We start from the raw sequence: 21,119 nt of genomic DNA, 5'->3' as shown, positions 1-21,119 counted from the left end.
TGGTGACTAATTTGCTGAACATTAAAGTGGATTGTTCCTACAGTACCAAAGTTGCTAAACATAATACTGCTCTAGCTCTGGCACAAAACAAAAGTTAGTGAGGTCCTGTTGTGAACATTTAAAAACTGGACACCAATCTCATCAGTTCCAATTTATTTTAACTTCTTTTGAAGTATATATAAAGGACAGTATAGCATGTGTATATCTTTAATGTAAGCACATACCTATTAGGTTCTCTTTCAGTTTAACACAGGAAGCGCTAGACAACAGAAAGTCTCTCGTCTGCCCCATTTGCTGCTCATTATGTGTCCTGTAGCTGAACTCCCTCCAGGGAAGAAACAATTTTAATGTCTTTGTCATTTACATATGCAACATATCCCAAGTCTCGCCAGTATGGGTCACATGCAGCACACATTATAACCTCTAAAACGGGTAACAATAGAGGTAGTGAATAATGAAAACTTGAGAGAAAGAGTCACCTCCCACAAACCATCATGTAATTTCCTGAATGCCGAGTTTGCATGGTATCTTTGTACTTTGTTTTAAGTCATGATTTTTCTTGTCACACAACTGTGATCAGGGATACAATCTGCTGCAAAAGTGAATATGTTAAACAAGCTGCAAAGAGGGGCTCACCTAAAACCATGGATTCCAATCCCCTCAAACTTTGGGAAGTTCAGATATGAACATCACAACTCAGGGCTAGCTCTAATAAAAACTAGAACTCTGAATCCAAACATTCCCCAGAGTAGGGAAAGGGGATCCAAATGTGAACCTAATATTGCTAGGAGAATGTCTATTAATTTTGTGTGTATGCGTGCACACAGACACACACATGAGACAGACAGCTTTAGAGCCAGAATGAGAGAGTTCTCATGTGATTACTTCATTAAGCCGGTACTTCAGTTGTACTACTAGCTGGCATCACTATAGACAGGGTTAGATTCCATCCTTGTGGCTTCATGCAGCCTTTTGGGGCACTAATATGATTCCAGATTAAATAATCCCTCTGGAGACTGTTGCAGTAGAAAAAATCAGAATATTAGTTGCAATTCACAGAGCGGTTTTGCCTTAGGAATCTTAATATACATTTCATTGAACATAAGTGAGAGGATGACCAAAACTGCTGGTAAAGAAATGAAAATGAGCTGCTAGTTTTATGGTGAAAGGGGAGTGATCATGAACTAAAGGCATTGAATAAGATGTGTGGGGTTCTGTCTCCTCAGGACTAAAATGATTTAATGATAGAAGATAATGACATTAATATAATTGGTCTCTTTTCTACAATGGGGATTTGGATGCTTGTTAGTTGCTGACTGTACTTAAACACACAAATGTGCCATATGTCAATAAGACAGCTAGATACTTTTAAAAGCTCCAAAGGAATTTGCTGATTTCCGGATGTGGCAAATCATCCACTAATTATTGTACACACTATCTGCAGTTCAGCAGCTGCTGTGTGTTACAGTATAATTATAGGATAAGTTTTAAATATGGAGGGTTTTCTACTGTCTGAAATAACATATTTTCCAACATATATCAAATAACAATGAGATGCAGATACACTTGTATTTAAATATAGGCTGAAGAGAAATGCTTTGACTCAGATCTTCCATGTGCATCACTTAATGTGTTCAATTCATTTGATTGTTGTTGCTCTAGTTTCTCATTTTAATTGTATGAGTTTGGCATCAACTTGTCTGTAATGCCAAGGGACAAGTGAAGGAGGAAAACAAATGGGACAGCTTGTTTTTTTAAGAGTCAGATGGGCACAGTGAGAACTGATGTAAGCAAGTCAATTGTGTTACAATGAAGTCAGTATTGCTGAAGTCACTGGAGAGCACCAGTTTACACCAAAGCCTCAACTTCAAAGACTTCACATCCATCAGTCCTGTGCTTAGGGAACCTCAAGCCTCAACCTCAAGCAGGAAACCAATCCACTCCGTGCAATTTGTAAATAGAAATTGGGCTACAGTTCCTTCCATAATAAGGGTCACACTTGGGGCCTGCTGCTTCTGTTGAAATCAGTGGGGGACGCACCTCCCTCCCACTCCCCAAGAGTTCAAAGGTAGAGTGCGGTGAAGTGAGCTGTAGCTCACGAAAGCTTATGCTCAAATAAATTTGTTAGTCTCTAAGATGCCACAAGTCCTCCTTTTCTTAGTGCAGTTGTCGTTACCACAAATGATGATTTTCATCACCACATGGCCACATCCAACACTGGGCTCAGAAATATCATTAGCAACTACTTAAAGCCCAGGCAGAAAGTTTGACTTGTATTCTGCTGTTCATTTCCTAAAATTGCAGATGAAGAGTGATACAAAACCCAGTCAAGTAACAGATCAAACTCTGACGTGTTTCTACCTCCCACCAGTTTTTATCCAAACCTCCCTGATTTCAATGAAAGCTCCTGAAGAGAGGAGAATATAGCTGGAAAGTCTGTGATAGAACAAGACAGGAGATCTACCATGCAAGATGGTTTATCACTTCTTTTAAAATAATCCATTAGCCAGTGCTTGTTAATCTGTGACATTCCAGGTTAAATTCATAACTGCATGGTATGTGTGAGCTACCTGCCAGAAATGTTACCAAATGCTAGTCATAAAAAGTTAAGCTTTAACTCAGGCTAGATAGCCTAGTGACTTCATAAACTAAGGGCAAATTTTAAAAAATAATTACTTGATTCAGAACTTCAGACAATACACTGATCTCAACCTAGATTAACCCTTTAATTTGTTTTTTAAATATATATATTTTCTTGAAAATATTTCTTGATGAAAAAAATATTTTCTTTTTTTCTCTCTTTTCAGAATATATCAGACTATGAGTTGAACAAATTCAATGTAATGCACCAACCGTAAGTCTCTTGATCCTTTCTGCTTCCCCATTAAATAACCATTGTTCCTTTGCATATTGTCACTCTTTTTGTGGTAAATAGGTTGACATTGAGAATTGTAAGCTCCTGTCCACTGCATAGTAAAGATTGTAAGTCATTTGGGTTGAACTTTCCCAAAAAGAAAGGTGATAAAATATTTGCAAGAATACTGACCCAGATCAGCTGACAAAATAGTCATTTCAGTTGCAGCAGCAGTTATTCTTGTGCAACAGAACGCTATCAGGGAGAACCACAAGAGGAAGAAAAGTACAAAGTTCAACTTTAACATTCAGCTTTTCAGGTACACCAAGCAGGTTTCATTTTGCACTGATTTTCAGTTGAGTTCATTTCCCAGATAGGCATCATAGAAAGTGGCCAGGTTTTCAATGGAGCTCTGCAAATAATACGATATTTTGAAAATCTTGTGCATCACTGATTGCTGCTGCGTGTGTCCCTTATTTAAGTACATGCATAGGAGCAGAGTTCTTTTGAAAATCTGGGTTGTGATCTTCTGAAACTCATGTGAACTCTGCAAGAGCAACATTGCTATGATAATCCACAATGTGCATAGACTGCAGATAAAGAATCAGTTCAGTGAGGTAATGCTGATAGCATGGAAACCACATTGCCTATTGCTGTATATTATTCAGAACAGAGCCCAAATAATAACCATTTACCCAAACACTTTCACTGGGTGTTTGGATAAAATCAGGTCCAAATCCAAACCATTCAAGTTTTCTTTTCGGCAATCTCTATTTTGCAGTCAATTTAAAATCTACCTTCCTTTTGTATGAGATGGCTCAGAGGATTGGTAATGAGCTTAGAGGGGCTAGGTCATACAATCATATCTAGCACAGGCTGCAAATGACCAGAAGTTATTACTATTCAACAGCCTATGTGAAACAAATGTGTGGGTGATCTCCATAAAGCTCCGAATGAGCGAATGTCATACACATATCATTTGGTACAATATTTATAGGCAACTCCCCATGGTAACATTTTATATTTAAATATCCTTTAGAATACCAGTAGTATTATAAAATTATAAAACAGGCAATTTTGATTCTAAGGTTATGAAACGCTTACACACACAATTTGTGGCCACTTGAATCTGTCTAATATTTTTAATATTTTGGGATATTCTCTCTCTTGGATGCCTTTGGACACACAGAAATATAGTGTGTTTTCTCTGTGAAACAATGAAAGCAGGAAGGCATGGATATTAGCTGATAAAACGTACACTGTCAACTATGATGAAGCATGTATTTTACCTCCTGGCTTTTTATCCTGTGTTATATCTTTTTCTTATCTCTGATAAAACACTATATCTGCTTTAAGAACAGAGCTGTCTTCCAACGTCTCTCTCCCTGTCAATAAGAAGCTTGTTTTTCCCCATCATAACTTCATTCCTACTGATAAGACTTTGAAAACAAAGGAAGTTAATATTTCCCTGGACTTGTTTTAATAATTAACTAAATGAATAAGGAAATGTTAGGAGGACCTTCATGTAAAGTAATTAAAATCTAATGGGATGTCATTTCATTAGGAAAATCAGAGAACATTAATAATAGGTTGACTGAAGCTGCGACCTTTGTTTCTGTGATACACAAAGCACACACTCAAAAAGTTGGCCCATTTTTCTATGAAAAAGTTTCACATGCGAAAAAAAGCAAAGAAAATGGATGATGGAAAATATGTAAGGGTTTGCTTGTTTGTAGAGTTTTCTGGTTTTTCATACAAAATGGCTTCTTTAAAAACACATCAAATGCATGAAGAATATTTGTTTTTAAGTCTGAGATATCTAAACCAAAATGTTATTTGCTTTTTTAGCAGTTTAAAATGAAAGGGAGACACCCCTTGAAATTTGCTGAGGCGTGAAGCAAAAGAGAACAAATTATTTTTTACACAGAAAGTTAGCCATAAATGTGCAACTTTAATGAAGTTAACATAACAACAATCTAATGCTCGGTGAACAATACCCCAGGCAGTGGTTGAAAGATGGGGAGAACCATGGTGGCCCCATTCCATTACTGGAATCCCAGTTTTCAGGACTCACATAGTACTGCATTCTTGAATGTCCAAGGCCTAAACTGGCTCACCTAACCCCAAAGCCTATATGAGCTTTTCTAATTAAGTTTGCGGTCACAGCAGGTCCCCCGCAACTGATTTATTCCTAATAATAGAATACAGGAACACAAACTGCCATACAAGATCTGACCAGTAGTCCAGCTAGCCGTATATTCTCTCTGGCCAATACCAGATGCCTCAGTAGAAGGTGCAAGAAACCCTGCAGCAGACAGCTATAAAATAACCTACCCATAGGGAAAGTTTCTTCTTAACCTCCATTAGTTACAAGTTGATTTATGGCCTCGGACTCCCATAGACATAGGCACCCCTTCCAAACTCTTGGCCTTCACTTTGTGTATTTTTTAAATCCTTTTTACTGTAGCTCTAGATGTAACTCTAGATCAGTGGTTCTCAACCAGGGGGCCGGGGGGCCGAGCAGGTTTCAGGGGGTTCACCAAGCAGGACCAGTGTTAGACTTGCTGGGGTCCAGGGCAGAAAGCCGAACTCTCACTGCCTGGGGCTGAAGCCCGGGGCCCTGAGCCCCGCCACCTACGGCTGAAGCAGAAGCCTGAGCAGCCTAGTTTCACAGGGCCCCCTGTGGTGTGGGGCCCTGAGCAATTGCCCTGCTTGCTATCCCTTAATGCCGACCCCGGCTTTAATATGCAGACAACCAGTTGTTGTGGCACAGGTGGGCCGTGGAGTTTTTATAGCATGTTTGGGGGGGCCTCAGAAAGAAAAAGGTTGAGAACCCCTGCTCTAGATAACCATAAAACTGGAAAGATGCTGAGGCTAGAAAACTAAGACCAGTCCATGACATTGCAAGGCTCAATTGTATAGCCTTGTTCCATCCCAAGACTTTCAGTGGAAAGCCACCAGAGACAATTTCCAACAATTGAAACCACTTGGAGTTAAAAAAGGAACATTGCATCAAACGGGATCACCCTGCCTATGAATAAAGACAAAAGACTGTTTCAGTACAACATGGAGTGGGGAAAGGCAGAACTCTGGATTCTTGTACTGAGCAGACATCTTAGGGAGCAGGAATTTTCTCATGAAAAATGGGCCCCTGGTTCCTGTGAAGCCAGCCAACTCTACAACAGACTGAACTTTGGAAGAAACCCTTTATTAGATAGGAAAGGTAACTATTGCTGAGTGTAGACCCAGGTTCACATTTTATGATTTTGTTTTCTATTCCATCACTTTCTTGTGTTTCTAGCAGACTTTCTATTCTTTCTTAAGGAAACCTTTTGTTTCATTACAAGTACGCAGCTATACAGTATCAGGGAGTTTAAGGTAAAACTGGTAAAATGGGGTACAACTGCTCCTTTGTGCAGGGAAGAGGATTTGATATTTCTGTGAGTAGCCAGTGTCAGGGATTCGAGAACCGGAGTGTTCTTCTTAGTAACCTGCGAGGCAAAGACAGTGCTTGAGTCGCTGAAAGGCTGGTGATGTTAGGGACCTCACACCCAGGCAGGCAGAAACAGGGAAGACTCCCTCACTCCAGAAGCAGAAGGTAACAAGATGACTCTCAGTGCTGGGTGCCCTGAGAGCTGTCACACCCCACTCCCCCACAAAAAAAAAGTCTAATGGAGATGCAGCCTTTGAGCACTGCAGAAGCAGTCCTAGGGGACATATACTTATCCCCGGGTTACGGCTGCTGAGGTAGCATCTTGATTTGCTCTCCAGCTATGCATTCCAGTCAGCCTTGGCTACAGGTTTAAATTCTCTGGAAGGAGTTCTGCAGAGTCCACTCTTCTGGGAGTCCAGTGAAATATGTTTTCAGACAGTGGGACATTTCTATTTTTCACTCTGCAAATCAGACTATAGGTCAGACACTGTCACTCCGATACCCTGGAGTCCTCCTGAAATTCTCAGGTATTTGACAACACTAGTATTTGACAACTAGCTAGTGGAGGTGGTATACCCAGCTGTTGTGGTCAAAAGCAGCTTTATTCAGGGTTGAAATTCATTGCAGAAAAAAAAAAGAGATATCCAGAATAGGACATTACTTTCAAGAATGTTGTCTAAGACACATCAGTTTCCACTCTTGGGGAAACGTATCAAAAAGCCTCGCACACAAGTACCAGCGTTCTGAAATAGCCTTTCCAAAGATGCTCACTTATGTCTTTAGTGGAAAGCGTAAGGCTGAGTGTGAAATTTGCAACTGAGTATGCTGCAAAACTGACATATAAGTCTTAGGTATAATTGAGTGGTACATATCCATAATTTAGAAATAAATATATAGAGAGAGACAAAATTATAGCTTAGTCTCTTAGGTGTATAATTCAAGATTTCTAAAGTTAGGTGTTTACACAGACAGGATTTCAGAATACTCTGCTCACTCATGTTAGGGACAATTAAATTAAAAGGCCTTCCTCAAAATGATTAGAGATAAGTCCCACACCAGAGTGTGAAATGACAAATTCCCCAGCCCCAAACACTAGGGTGGGGTTTTCAAAACTGGGACATATGTTTAGGGAACATCTCTCTGTATTAGGCAAAACAGACACCACCACTCCCCGTCCCTGAATTTGCACATGCCACATTGTTATGTAAGTAACAGACTCCAAATCTGATTTGAACTCTCAGTGGCTTGGGCCTATTTTATTTATATATGGTAGCACTGAAAATACCTAAGATGCTGTGCAGTAGGTGAACCATGGTGACCAGCCTATAATTACAGGCCTTTTATAATCATCATGTGGGCAGCAACTGGATTCCTTGCTTTGAAATCTACCACTTTTCACTGTAGTTCTATATAGCAGTTGTCAGTTTACACTATAACCAGGAATATTATGGTATTCATGAAGCACAGATTCAATAGTTGAGACTGATCTCTGGATCCTTTTCTAACATCTTTTTCAGGTTTTTTCTGGGGGGGGGGAATTGGGCTGAAATTTTCCATAGTTGGTTTCCAAGCAAAGGAGGCTCCCTACACTCTGGGAACTTAAGAGCAAAATTGGTTGAGGTATTAGAAAGAGTTATATCTGCATTAACAAAAAGATATTTTCCCCATAGATTCCAGCTGAAATGTTTGCACTTGTATAACTCAAACTGTTAGCAACAGAACCTTTAGATTTGGCTGCTTCTCTCCCCATCCCTCACCACTTTTAATTCCTCTTCAGGAAAGGCAAAACAATCCAAAAATGTATTTTCAGCATTTTTAAAGCTATGAACATTATCGTGCCCATGGAGCTTAATTCACAGTTGCTCCAGCTCCTTTATGCTGGGAAAAGGGCTGGAGTGGTGTCAAGGGGCTCTAAAAGCCTGTATCTGGCCACGGCAGGGTTCTCATTGCACAGGCTCTGCAGACACCAGCCCTAAGGCTGCCTTCCTAGGACCATCTCACGAGGCTGGAAACAGTCAAAGAAAGGTTTCAGAGTATTTGATTATGTGCTTGATTGCTGTAGCCTAATTTTATCTTAATGTTAGGGTTAAGGATTGGTACTGCACTACTTAAATCAACAGAATTTTTAACATAGACTTCAATGGGCACAGGGACTCATGCCCTTAACAAATAATGTAGGTTGAAAAATTGTTTTAAATGTCTGAACTTCTGATTACTGCCTCTTTAAGGGAGAAGCCACAGTCTTGAAAGCTTGTGACTTTCTTCATTTGCACTTTCGCCCTCAATGAAGCTGAAAAACATTGTAGGTGGTGCTTTCTAGCCTGGTAATTAGAAACTAGGCAAAGTTTTCCCTTCTCATTAGTGTGTATGTTGTTATGGATAAGAACATAAGAACAGCCATAGTGGGTCAGACCAAAGGTCTGTCTAGCCCAGTATCCTGTCTTCCGACAGTGCCCCAGAGGGAATGAACAGAACAGGTAATCATCAAGTGATCCATCCCCTGTTGCCCATTCCCAGCTTCTGGCAAACAAAATACTAAAATTACCTTCTTGTCTTCTGATACCAGTACTGACTCAGGCATGCAGCTTTAAATATTAAGAGATTTTGTTCTCTTGCTTTTTCTTAGTTTCCTGGTGTGCTTTAAATGATCCCTTTTAAATCTTTATATCTAGGCTGAAAATGGACACTACCATGATGAATTGTATTGAAGGTTTAGATTTTTCTCTTTTAACACAATACCCTCCCAAATGGTAAAAACATGGACTGAAAAAGGCTTCTATCCCCCACCACATTAGTATCCTGTAAATATTTTACAGGGCACCTTCTCAGCTGCTGGGTCGAAATGTGCAGCAGTACAAATACTCCACAGAAAAGGCTTTAATCACATTAAACTTGAAAAAAACACTTTTAAAGTATTTATTCATTCATTTTTGGCAAGGGAGAGCAGAATTTAAGTATTTGACAGAAGAGTTTCACCCACCAATCACAGGGCAGAATATTCATAAGAGCAGTCATTGCCTGTTTATAAGAAATAACGCAGAATAGTTTCCTGTTCCTTTAAAAAAATAGCTTTAACTTCTTAGGCTTTTCTTTAAGTAGTATTGAACGGTATCCTTAGCCTTTCAAAAAGTCTGACAAACTCTCACAAATATGCTCTAAGATGGCTACATATTAATATAAACTACAAATGTGTAAACACACTAAATAAATTGGACGTGAAATAACTGTGGAAACAAGCATGTATTTGCCTTTCTTTCTCAACAAAAATAAAGATGTAGCCTATAATTATTACAGTTGGAAGTTGTGCAGAGAAAAAACAGCTAACCATGGATACTAATTGTTGGGGGTCACCAGAGGAGGCTATTGCACATAATTGTACAAGCTTTGTTTGTAAATGACTTAGCAGTTAGATTTTTAAGAAATGTGAATTGTTAGGTGTCAGGCAGTTCTATTTCTAAAAGCTGCGAAGACATGTAAAGTTTGTATTTTCTGTCCAAGTCTCTGTGACTGAATCCTTAGTTATAGAGCTACTACTTTTCACATTACCAATGCAAGCAAACAAAAATATTACAGCCAGTTATGAGATTCAGTGATTTGCAGATTCAGTGGCTGCAGGGGCTTAAAGTGGAAATGCATTATTATATGGGTAGTATTTTTGTTGTGTGGCTTCTCATTGTTCAGTTGAGCACACCCTTACCTCTAGGCCAGAAGGGCAGGACTTCAAGTCCCATACAAGGACCTCGCTGCATGCATAGTATTGTGTCAGGATTACCACCATTGCAGTACTAGGGAATGCTGTACTAGTTGAGATATATTTGACATAGTCAACTTTTCCAGTGGGGGCAAAGGAGGGCAAAAATGATATGAAATCAAGTTGAAATTTCTCAATTTGATGAGAAATTCTGCGAAAAATGTCCAATGAGACAAAAATTGTTCAATTGCTTTCCAAATTTTTCTCTTAAACCAACTGTCATTTTACAGACAATTAAATTAAATTAAACTATAAGGGAATCCTGACTGAAATCTCTTGACTTAATTCGAGCTACTGGAGAGAACTGAGGAGGTATCAGAGGACTTAAACAGAAAAGTCTTGTGTGTGCGTGCTTGTTTGCATGCTCTCTCTCAGCCTGTAGCTGCATGGCCTCCTGAGTCACAAGAGTCTAGAAGAGATCTCAAAGAAATGAACTCTCAGTATCTTTTACCTCTCCAGGGCTGCCCAGGATCTAGCATTTCATATGACATTTGACAGCTGTGTCATACAGCCCTGCCGTGCTGCTGGATCCTCACACCTCCATCCAGCTTGGCTGTAGTTCTTCCTCCCAGCTACCCACAGGGGACTACTGCAGTAATAGGTCAGAAGCTACCTGATCAACTCTCCTCACTAGCACAACTGCCCCTGACAAGTCTGCCAAGGAAGCAGCAGCAGCTGAAAACAGGATTGAGAGTAGGAGGAGGTACCAGTGGAAACTGGCAGTGGTCAGTCTAGAAGGTATGGGGGGGAAGAGGGGGAGTTGCTGGCCCACGCTTTCCACAAACTCCCTTTTCTGCCACAGATTCTCCCTTATATCCTTGTCTCCCCAACAATGCTGCTCTCCTAAGATTTCCCATCTACAATTCTCCCATGCTCTTCCCCAAACTACTGTCTCCCTCTCTTGCTTGCAGTGACAGACAAATCTGTTCTTGCCTTCCTCCCCCACCCACACCAGCTGCCCCTGCTTGGGAAAAAACAGCAAGAAATGTCACACAGGATGGAGCTTTGCCTCTCTCCTTGTATCATAATTCCCAAAATGTTTTAGCTAATTGTCAGCAATGCACTTCCTGGGAAATCCACACAGCAGGTTTCCTCTATGGTGTATGTTTTTGTCCATAGTGTAAATAAATCCCATCAGTGATTACACACAAAACACTATGTTAAAAGAACAGTAAAAATACAAAAATCACATGTTAGGCAACCTTAATTCTAGATTTTCCTATGCTCTAACAGCTCCACCTAGAATAATTTTCCTTGAGTAGATTGCTTATGCTTTGGGGCATGTTATCTAGGTGCATCTAGTAAGAGGTGGGTCTGTTTATTCCCCATTAGCAGGGATAGCTAGGAGGGTGAATCGCAGACCCTTATTTCTCTAAATCTCATAGATTCTTAAGCAGAGACAAGGTGGGTTATGTAGTATCTTTTATTGGATCAACTTCTGTTGGTGAGAGAGACAAGTTTTCGAGCTTATACAGAGCTCTTATTCAAGAACACTTGTCTCTCTCTTATCAACAGAAGTTGGTCCAATAAAAGATATTACCTTGCCCAGCTTCTCTTTCTAATAACCTAGGCCCAACAATGCTATAACAACACTGCATAGACCCATAAGCAGGCAGTTTGAGCTGCTCTGATACAACATTAACATTCCAACTATCTCGTAACAGTGAGTGTTTTCTTTAGCACCCTGTACCATCCCAAATAGTGAAATTGTGCATGCTGTTCTATCCAATCCTAATATGCAGGGGGAGGGACCTTCCTTTATTTTAATGAGGATTGTCTCCATCTGTTAATAATAATAATTTGTGCTTAGATGGTATTTTCTAGCCAAGAATTTTGAAGCTTTTTGCAAACATTAGTGAATACTGCCTTACAAATACCCCTATGAGATGGTTGAACATTACTACCCCCATTTCATAGCTGGGAGAAACTGAAGCACAAGAGATGAAGGCCAAATTTGCCCAAATTGAGATGCTTTGGGCCTGATTTTAGAGGTACTGAGCACCCACATTTCTCATTCATTTCATTTGCACTTACAGACGCTCATCACCTCTGAAAATCAGGCCCAAGATGACGCAAACTGGGCTCTCAAAAACCGAGACAAACAAAATTAGAGACCGTTTTTGAAAGCGTAGGCCCATATGACTTGCTCGTGTTCACACAGTAAGTCTGCAGCAGAGCCAGGAATAGTACCTAAATTTCCTGACTCACAGACCAGTAGCTTCCTGTGCCTCCACAAGTTCTTTCCCCACCACATCAATTGCTTGGCGTGGCTTGGCTCTCCGCTGTTGTAAGAGGGCATTCAGACAACAGAAAACAAGATGTTGTAGTTTCAAATCAGTGGTCTTTCTTCCCTTTTAAAAAGTTATATTTGGTAAACCAGAAAGCGCTGCACCTGGCACTCACAATTCAGAAGAAAATAACTTCTGGTTCACTCGAGCATTGAAGTGTGAAGAATTGTTAATTTATAATCTCATTTGAGCTGATTTCCGCATGTGCAGAGGCTCAAGCACACAGGGCACAGGAAACAGAACAGATGTCTTAGCTCATTTCACTCCAAGCCTGAGAACTTGAGTCTTCCCATTTAAAAAAAAAAAACTACATTATTTATTTACAATATGTTATCACCACATACTTATCTGCTATGCAGGAGAGTATTCCATTTTTCTCTTCCTAGGCCGACCACTAGGATAAACAGTAAAAATAGCAAAAAGAACGAGGAGTGCTTGGTAGTCTCTAAATGCCACAACTACTCCTCATTCTTTTTGCTGATACAGACTAACAGGGCTACCACTCTGAAACCAGTAAAAAAAAGCAATCCTCTTTTGCTTTTGTGTAACAGTACAATAGTTAATGTACAATATTAGATGTTTGTGCTCTGGTGGGGGGAGATCTATATTAACCGCTTCATTTCTGACTTTTTAAGCTCAGGAATGAGAGGAGGAGGACAACGACGACGACGCCTGGACATAAATAATGCTGGGTGATGAAGTATCTGTGGGGAGAGTGAGAAATATCAAGGGTATGAAGGGAATGGAATAGTTGTGGGTGAAGCTGGAGGGATGAGCAGTGCATGGGAGGTACTGGAAGTGAGGCATGCTTCTAGAAGAGAAGCAGCAAAGTGACTGGGGAAGGACCTAGTAGCAGCTGCCGACAGACAGTAGCTCCGTGTAGCATTCAGTCACCTGGGGGAATAACAGCAGAATGAGCTCAGGACAGCTGGCCCTGCACATACTGCAGGGAAGTCAGGGAGCTGCTGTGCAGCCATCTGATATGGCCACTTGCCCTTGACATACCATTTTAATGGCACATTAGAATTAGAGAGCTAAAACTGAAGAGACCAAACATCCACAAGTCAGCAACCCATAAAATCATTAAACATACCATAGAGAGAGAGAGAGAGAGAGAGTTTTACCCCAGCTAGGGATAGAATTCACATCACCCCATGCAAATGAGCACCACTCTAATAGCACTGTCCCAGTAAGCAGCACCACAGCACCAATTCATAATTCTTCCTTTCCAGGACCAACTCAAATGTGAAGAGACAAGAAATCACAAGGATACCAGCTGTTGTGTTGGTATCATGGTACCTGTACATGTGAGGTGTTATACATTTGATTCAGAGTCCTATCTCTGGTTTCAGAGTAGCAGCCGTGTTCGTCTGTATTCGCAAAAAGAAAAGGAGTACTTGTGGCTCCTTAGCTCAAATGCATCCGATGAAGTGAGCTGTAGGTCACGAAGCTCATGCTCAAATAAATTGGTTAGTCTCTAAGGTGCCACAAGTACTCTAGTCCTATCTCTGGGGGTCCTGTGGGGAAAAATACTATGTGATCATGTAACTACAGACTGCATCATAATGCATAAGCATAAGGCAACTGGATTACGGTTGCACAGACATTTCCTAACTTTTGAGTGTCTGACTTTGCAACCTTAACATTCTTTTTATGTTTTTTTTTTTAAAAAAAGATTCTTATATGTTGAGAACTCTTGAAATGTTACAATATTGTAATGCCAGAATGTGATGCTATTTTTATTTTAAATCATTTTTTAAAAATAAATTTTGTTCTTAGGATAAGTGTTGGTTTCAAATTCCTGAATATTTTCAATAGACTAGATATGGCTAAGCCAGCAGCAGTACGAGCTTCCCCACAGTATGGTGAAACTTGGACCTGGTGGACCCAACTGTCAGAGTGAAAAGGCAATTCATTCTCTCTGCCAGTTGAATCCTTGGTCTTTGTTGAAGCTGTCATTAGAAATGCAAATTGAACAGCTTTGCTAGAAACTAGTTTGAAAAAATTGAAACTTTTAGTTCCAAACCTCCTAAGTCTGATCTCTTCAGCCCTGCTAACTTTTTCTGTTTCCATTAGTAAGAAATTCTGGGGGTAAGATTTAATGTATTTTTACAGGTCCCCATGACATTCTTACTGTTTTGTATTCTCCCTGTTCTTTTATTTTTGCCAAGCCCTTGTCAGTCTTCTGTATCAGTTTCCTATATTATTCTCAGTGGAATTTTAACCCTTAGTTTTTCCTTTATGTTTCTAATGTCTCATTTCTTCAAGGCAGCTGTTACCACAGCCTCTATCATTTCTCCTATTTGGTTCCTTAATGTCCACTTTCATAGCTTTTTATTATTTCTGTAAGTTGACTCAGAACACTGGAAATGATCTAAAAATATCTTCTCACATGAACATCTCAATGTAGCTTTGATATCATTCAGGTCATTAGCTAGTTTCCAGATTTATGAGATATAATTAGCCAAATTTATCAATTATTCTCATCCATCCCTGACCCATCTGATTTCAACAGTAATATCTGGGGAACTATTAGGATCTCTGGCATATCCATAAACTTGCTTTAGTGAATAGATAATGCTCTTCAGGACCATGGAACTAACAGAATTATTTGTATTTCCTGAAATAGCCACATTAATGATTATGTAAGTCGCTTTTAAAATATTTATTCATTGAATAATCGCCTCTTTTTCTGATTACATGTTGCCCACAAATAGATTGCAATTTTCTCAAATGCATTCACTACTTGAAATTAGTTTCTGAATAACCTCTGCAACTAAATATTGCTCTATATTTATTTATTTTCTCAATTTAGAACTATAAAAAAGCACAAACACATAAGCTCTGAGTGCCCTTGCCAAGTATTTTAAAATTACAGATCAAATTGAAATTTCAATCTGCTCACCCATTCTACTAAACAGGAGATCTAAGTTCATATGACAATGCACCAATACATTAGCCAGTGCTTCACTCTCTCCTAATTCTCCTCAGGGGTCAGGTGAAATAATTGGCCCTACACCATGCCCTGAACATCAACAAATCCAGCCTGTTTCAGACCAGGGGCAAGAGAGCATTCCAGAGCACCAGGACCCTTACTGAGAATGTCCTGTCGGCAACTGCAAGTCTATTATATCCAGGCCAGGGGATGTAACATCAGTGCCTCAGCTAATCACAAGTGTGGCAGTGAATAGTGGGAAACAGATGGTCTTTCAGGTAGACTGGTTCCAGGCCGTTTAGACCTCTGCAGGTCAAAATCAACACCTCAAAAATCTATCCAGACTCTACTAGATATCGTGCAGCACAGCTGTCATGTGTTTCATACAGAACCCCTACTTACGAAGCAGGTAATCCCATCCGTGAACAGATTTATGATGTTGCCCTTCATGAGCAATTCTGAAGAGCATTTGGACACATAGATCATAAGGTATAATTATGTTCCTTAGCTGGACAGGCATCTGTCTTAGAATCAGTTATGAATTTGACACAGTCAGTGCCACCAGAACATTCAACAATATTCATTTGCAATTCAAGGAACTTCCCTACCATCAAACTCATCTGCATAAATGTTTGCAGAAAATGAACACTCCCTCGCTGAGCTGGTATGCCATGCCCTGCTGGACACTCTGAAGTGATTTCATTTTCACTACAGACAAAGATTCATGGAAAAGATTTGGTGCTATGGGCCTGTATTTAGGGCAAAGAGTTTCTGCAGACCAACATTTCTTCAGAAGCTCATGATGTGAGTTTCTTTTAAAGCATAAAAAGGGAAATATACCTGTGAATACAGTACTGAAAGTTAACTGGCAGACTAAGTGTGAGGCTAAAGCTGGACGGAAATGTTTTGGCGCCCACAGCCCCTGGGGAAAAAGCACTTTAAAAACTAAGTTTCCTATAGTGTGTTCTCTAAAACTACTCCCATGCTTGTTTTATTACTTGTTAAATAATGTGAACATTTTAGAACTCACAGACGTTATACCAGAAATACACAAATGTTCTACAGTTAATATTAGTAGTACAATAGTTACTGGAATCTTGTTTTCAGCATACAACTTCTGCCTGGCAACAGAGCCCATTCTATTGTTAATATTGTGTCAGTAAGAAATAGGGTAGCTTAAAAATTATTGGTTTCAGAGTAGCAGCCGTGTTAGTCTGTATTCGCAAAAAGAAAAGGAGTACTTGTGGCACCTCAGAGACTAACCAATTTATCTGAGCATAAGCTTTCGTGAGCTACTCACGAAAGCTTATGCTCAAATAAATTGGTTAGTCTCTAAGGTGCCACAAGTACTCCTTTTCTTTTTAAAAATTATTACATCCTAAAATTCCTGTCAGATCCCCACAACATGAAATAATAGGAGGAAATTTTAATTACCAGTATCCATGCTGTAGCATTCTGTGAATAAATCAGATGTTTCCCAGATACCACCATGACAGCCATTTTACAAATATATAGACAAATAGTAATCACTAGGGCTGTCAATCCAGAAACTCTCCTTAGCTCTACTACTTACTTAGATTCTAAACTCTTTGGGCAAAACTCTTTGGTCCATTGTTTTTCATGGTGCTTAGGATAATGGAGTCCAGGTCCAGTAGGGCTCCTAGATGCTATGGCAATATAATTGAAATATTCAGTCAATAAATAATAAAATTTACTCTCAAATTTTTCAATTTAAAAATATTTGGGAACCTGTCAAATCTGGATAGTGTTCCTTTAAAATGTAGACTTTCATAAACTTCTTCTTCCTCAACTCCACCCCTACCCGCACTGGGCTGCCTTTTTATTTTAAATCAACAGGGGAGGGGAGAAACAAACTGCTATTTTAAAAAAGAGTCTTTACTATTAAATGTAAATTTGTTCTTTTCCTACTGTCCCCCTAGAGTATAAAGTTACAAGCTTTTATGTCCTCAAACATACCAAATAACAGTTTCAAATGTTGTACCTCAACAATAAATGCTGCACAGGAGGGAACATAAAAAATAATAAGCAACTCTAATAAAGCGATGTACTCCTATTAAGTAGCTATGGTTTTGTAGTTTTAACTCAAAGTTACCAATTGAGTAAACATACATAATATCTGCAAAATTCACAAAATCTGCAATCTTAGGTAACAGACAAATATCATGGCTGTAGTTATAATTCTGAGCTGTTGTTCTCCAGAGATGAGTGTCTTATGGTAAGCTAATTATCTTGCATCTTATCTAAGTCATAACCAAGTTGATGAAGCATCTTCACTTATATAATTACCTATAGTTTTTACTTTGGTATTCTAACACTTGATGTGACTTTTCTTTTCCTAGAACCTCTCCTCTCCTAACACACCCACCTGGCTATTTCACAGCCATCACCCTTTCCACCAAAGAAGACTTTCTGGCTCTTTCCTTGCCACTCCCTAATGCTGCTACTAAATGACATGGTTAGGCCATTTCATGTAACTGAGGAGCAGGAAAGGAGCAGGATGAGAAAGCAAAAGTTAGGAAGTGAGACAGGCTTAAGACAACTAGTAATTGCCTATTCCTAAACACTGAGATGGTCTGGGCTGCTCTCCTTTGCCTAGGCTGCCAATGGCCTCCAGGGGTCATTGCAGCAGCTGGGGATTATCAGAGCATATGCCAGAACAAAGCAACGTTCCAGCCACACATGCTTTCTCTGGCCATTCCAGAGGACTTGTCCACACAGAGACATAGAGCACGGGCAAGCCTGCTGTAACTAAGTGGGCCAGGCTACCACACACAAAAAGTCTGTAATGCACTTTGACATACTGCTCTTTGCAGTACATCAAAGGGCACTATGGACCTTAGAGCATGGTAGCAGGGTCCACATGACCAGTTAGCATGCAGTAGGCTAGTACACTGTAGATTTGCACCCTAGTTTTCTGGGCACTAAAGGTGTATCTACACTGGGGCTGGAAGGTTTAATTTCCAGCTTGAGTAGATATACTCATGCTAGCTCTGACAGAGCTACTGTGCTAAAAATAAAAAAGGGTAGGCACAGTGGCACGAGCACAGTATGAGCCGGCTGCCTGAGGTCATACTTACAGTCTCAGATAGGTTTCAGAGTAACAGCCGTGTTAGTCTGTATTCGCAAAAAGAAAAGGAGTACTTGTGGCACCTTAGAGACTAACCAATTTATTTGAGCATGAGCTTTCGTGAGCTACAGCTCACTTCATCAGATGCATACCGTGGAAACTGCAGCAGACTTTATATATACACAGAGAATATGAAACAATACCTCCTCCCACCCCACTGTCCTGCTGGTAATAGCTTATCTAAAGTAATCGTCAGGTTAGGCCATTTCCAGCACAAATCCAGGTTTTCTCACTACAGGTTCTCTCACTCCCTCACCCCCCTCCAAAAACCCACCCCCATACACACACAGACTCACTCTCCTGCTGGTAATAGCTCGTCCAAACTGACCACTCTCCAAGTTTAAATCCAAGTTAAACCAGAACATCTGGGGGGGAGGGGGGGAGGAAACCTGAGAAAACCTGGATTTGTGCTGGAAATGGCCTAACCTGACGATTACTTTAGATAAGCTATTACCAGCAGGACAGTGGGGTGGGAGGAGGTATTGTTTCATATTCTCTGTGTATATATAAAGTCTGCTGCAGTTTCCACGGTATGCATCTGATGAAGTGAGCTGTAGCTCACGAAAGCTCATGCTCAAATAAATTGGTTAGTCTCTAAGGTGCCACAAGAACTCCTTTTCTTTTTACAGTCTCAGATAGGATCATACTTTGGACAGTTAGCCCCTCTCCCGTTGCTTGTGCTGCCACAGCTACACTTCTATTTTTAGCACACCAGCTCAGTCAGAGCTAGTGCAGGTATATTGATTCAAAGCTGTAAATTACACCTCTAGCTCCAGTATAAACATATGCTAAGTCTCCATGCAGATAAGACCAGAGACTAGGGCAAAGAGAAGGGAGTGTAAGAGTCATTGGCTTTCCACCTGCTTTGCCCTGCTTGACTCATAAAGAAGAGAGAGCAGTATCTGATCCATTATGTATGTAAACAACATTTGTACCATGCAAAATATTTCATATCTTAGGACATCCCTTCCTTTCTGAAACCTGCAGAACTAACATCTTTGTCTGACTCCTTTTTTGTGGCCATGTCAGCACTGTAGAGGACACCTATTCAAATAATGAAAAGGTTTAGGGCTGAACTGTGACTGGCTCTTGGGTGGGCACTCAAGAGAAGGAAGATTCTAAGGAGCTCTCCTCCATCCATCCCCACTCTCTGTGTCCTGCACTAGGGTCACTCACAATCACTCTTCCTGCAGTTGGCCAAGTCTCCCATGGTGCACTAACTACTTAGAAGGGGACAGGTTGGAGGCGGGGCACAAGCAATGCTGCCTTGGTGCAGAGAGAGGAGCAGCACTCAGACACTCTTCTCAACTGTGCTCCAGGCGGGCGGGTGCCTCTCGTTGGCACAATCACGCCTGAACTCTCCCTCTGGGAGGAGTGGTTCCACATGGCCCCCACATGGCCCCGTATGGCCCCAAACGTTTAAAGTTCAGCATTTGAACATACAGCAACAGTTTAGTCAAACTTTCTTTTTTATTGAGATGAGCTGATGATAGTAAAACTAAAAAGCAGAAGTATAACTGTAGACAGTGGGTTTTGTTCTCAGGGGAAATAAAACACATTGCCTGTGCAGGTGTTAAAATGAGTTTGTTCCAGTATGAGAAACTCAACCGGCATTAGTGTTGTAATGATACTGCCTAAATACAGAAGGCTTGTTCTTTCTGTATTGAAGCTAGAGATGGACCCCAATTCCTATCAGATTTTATTTTAGATACTAAAAATAGATCCACCTTCCCCTAGTCTTGCTATTTGCCTGCTACTTACCACACTTTGAATGAGATATTCACTGTGCAAAGTGGTAACCAATTTGGGCTTTTACAACAACTAATGCCAGTCTCCAAGATTCTTCCAAAGATAATACAGAGTTGCAGTACTGTGGCATAGAGCAATTCGACCCACAGAGATGAGATACATTGTGTGAAAAAGAACACACTTAACGAAGAATTCATTTAATTTTATTTGGCACAGAAAAATGTGATGTAAACGAAAAAGGCGTATCTTCTCTAGGGCTGATGATTGAGAAGTCACTGTACTTCTTACTCATACTTCTTTCTGTGCTAGAAGTTAGTGTTTTCCAGTTTAAAACATGCCACTTAGGGTTTGTATACATGGTGAGTTAGTGTGTGGCAAGCCAGGGGGTGAATCTACAGTGCACCAGCTTGCTGCATACTAACTTGCCATGTGGACACTGCTACAGCGCAGTAAAAGTCTAAGCCACACTGCAGGAAATAGTGATGTCTCTCAGGAAACATACTAATGGACTCAGGCTGAGTCATGTGACCTATATACAATCCTTTTGGGTGTTGGCTGGAAGAGCTTTGTTGCTCTCCATTCAGCAGTTCCTAGAGAAGAAGCCAAACAAAAACTCCTTGCCAAGCAAAAAAATTATGAAGCACTCCTTAAAAGTAAAATCGTCATCATCTTCTGTTTTGGCACAGGAGGGGGAAGTTCGCTAATAATCAAAATATACCACAAAACAGATTGTGCATTAAATCAATTTTAAAACTCTCTCTGGTAGCACAGTTACACCTTTAGTGTGGGCAGGGCATAGTATAGCTAACACATTTTTTGAAAATAATTTTCACAAGTAGGCAAAAACTGATTCTTGAATATTTCTGAAAACCATTTTAGCCCCAATATGCTCTGTTCATGTTGGGAATAAAACTGCACTAACTGAAATCAATTTTAAAAGGGGGGTTTCTAGCATGGTGAA

General features: G+C 40.2%; 1 protein-coding gene across 7 annotated transcripts in view; it reads left to right on the top strand.

Annotated features, from left to right (window-relative positions):
- Nucleotides 1-21,119, top strand: part of BLNK (B cell linker) — a 144,329-nt gene that overhangs the window by 43,971 nt on the left and 79,239 nt on the right. For all 7 annotated transcript variants that reach the window (XM_077822652.1, XM_077822654.1, XM_077822651.1 and 4 more), the window contains one exon: nt 2,808-2,854. In XM_077822652.1, the coding sequence (XP_077678778.1) occupies nt 2,808-2,854 (47 nt within the window). The remainder of the gene's footprint in view (nt 1-2,807; nt 2,855-21,119) is intronic.

Source organism: Eretmochelys imbricata, chromosome 7 (genome assembly GCF_965152235.1).
Source record: "Eretmochelys imbricata isolate rEreImb1 chromosome 7, rEreImb1.hap1, whole genome shotgun sequence".
NCBI lineage: Eukaryota > Metazoa > Chordata > Testudines > Cheloniidae > Eretmochelys > Eretmochelys imbricata.
The sequence above is the reverse complement of the archived record's forward strand: the minus strand, read 5'-3'. Positions and strand labels throughout refer to the sequence as shown.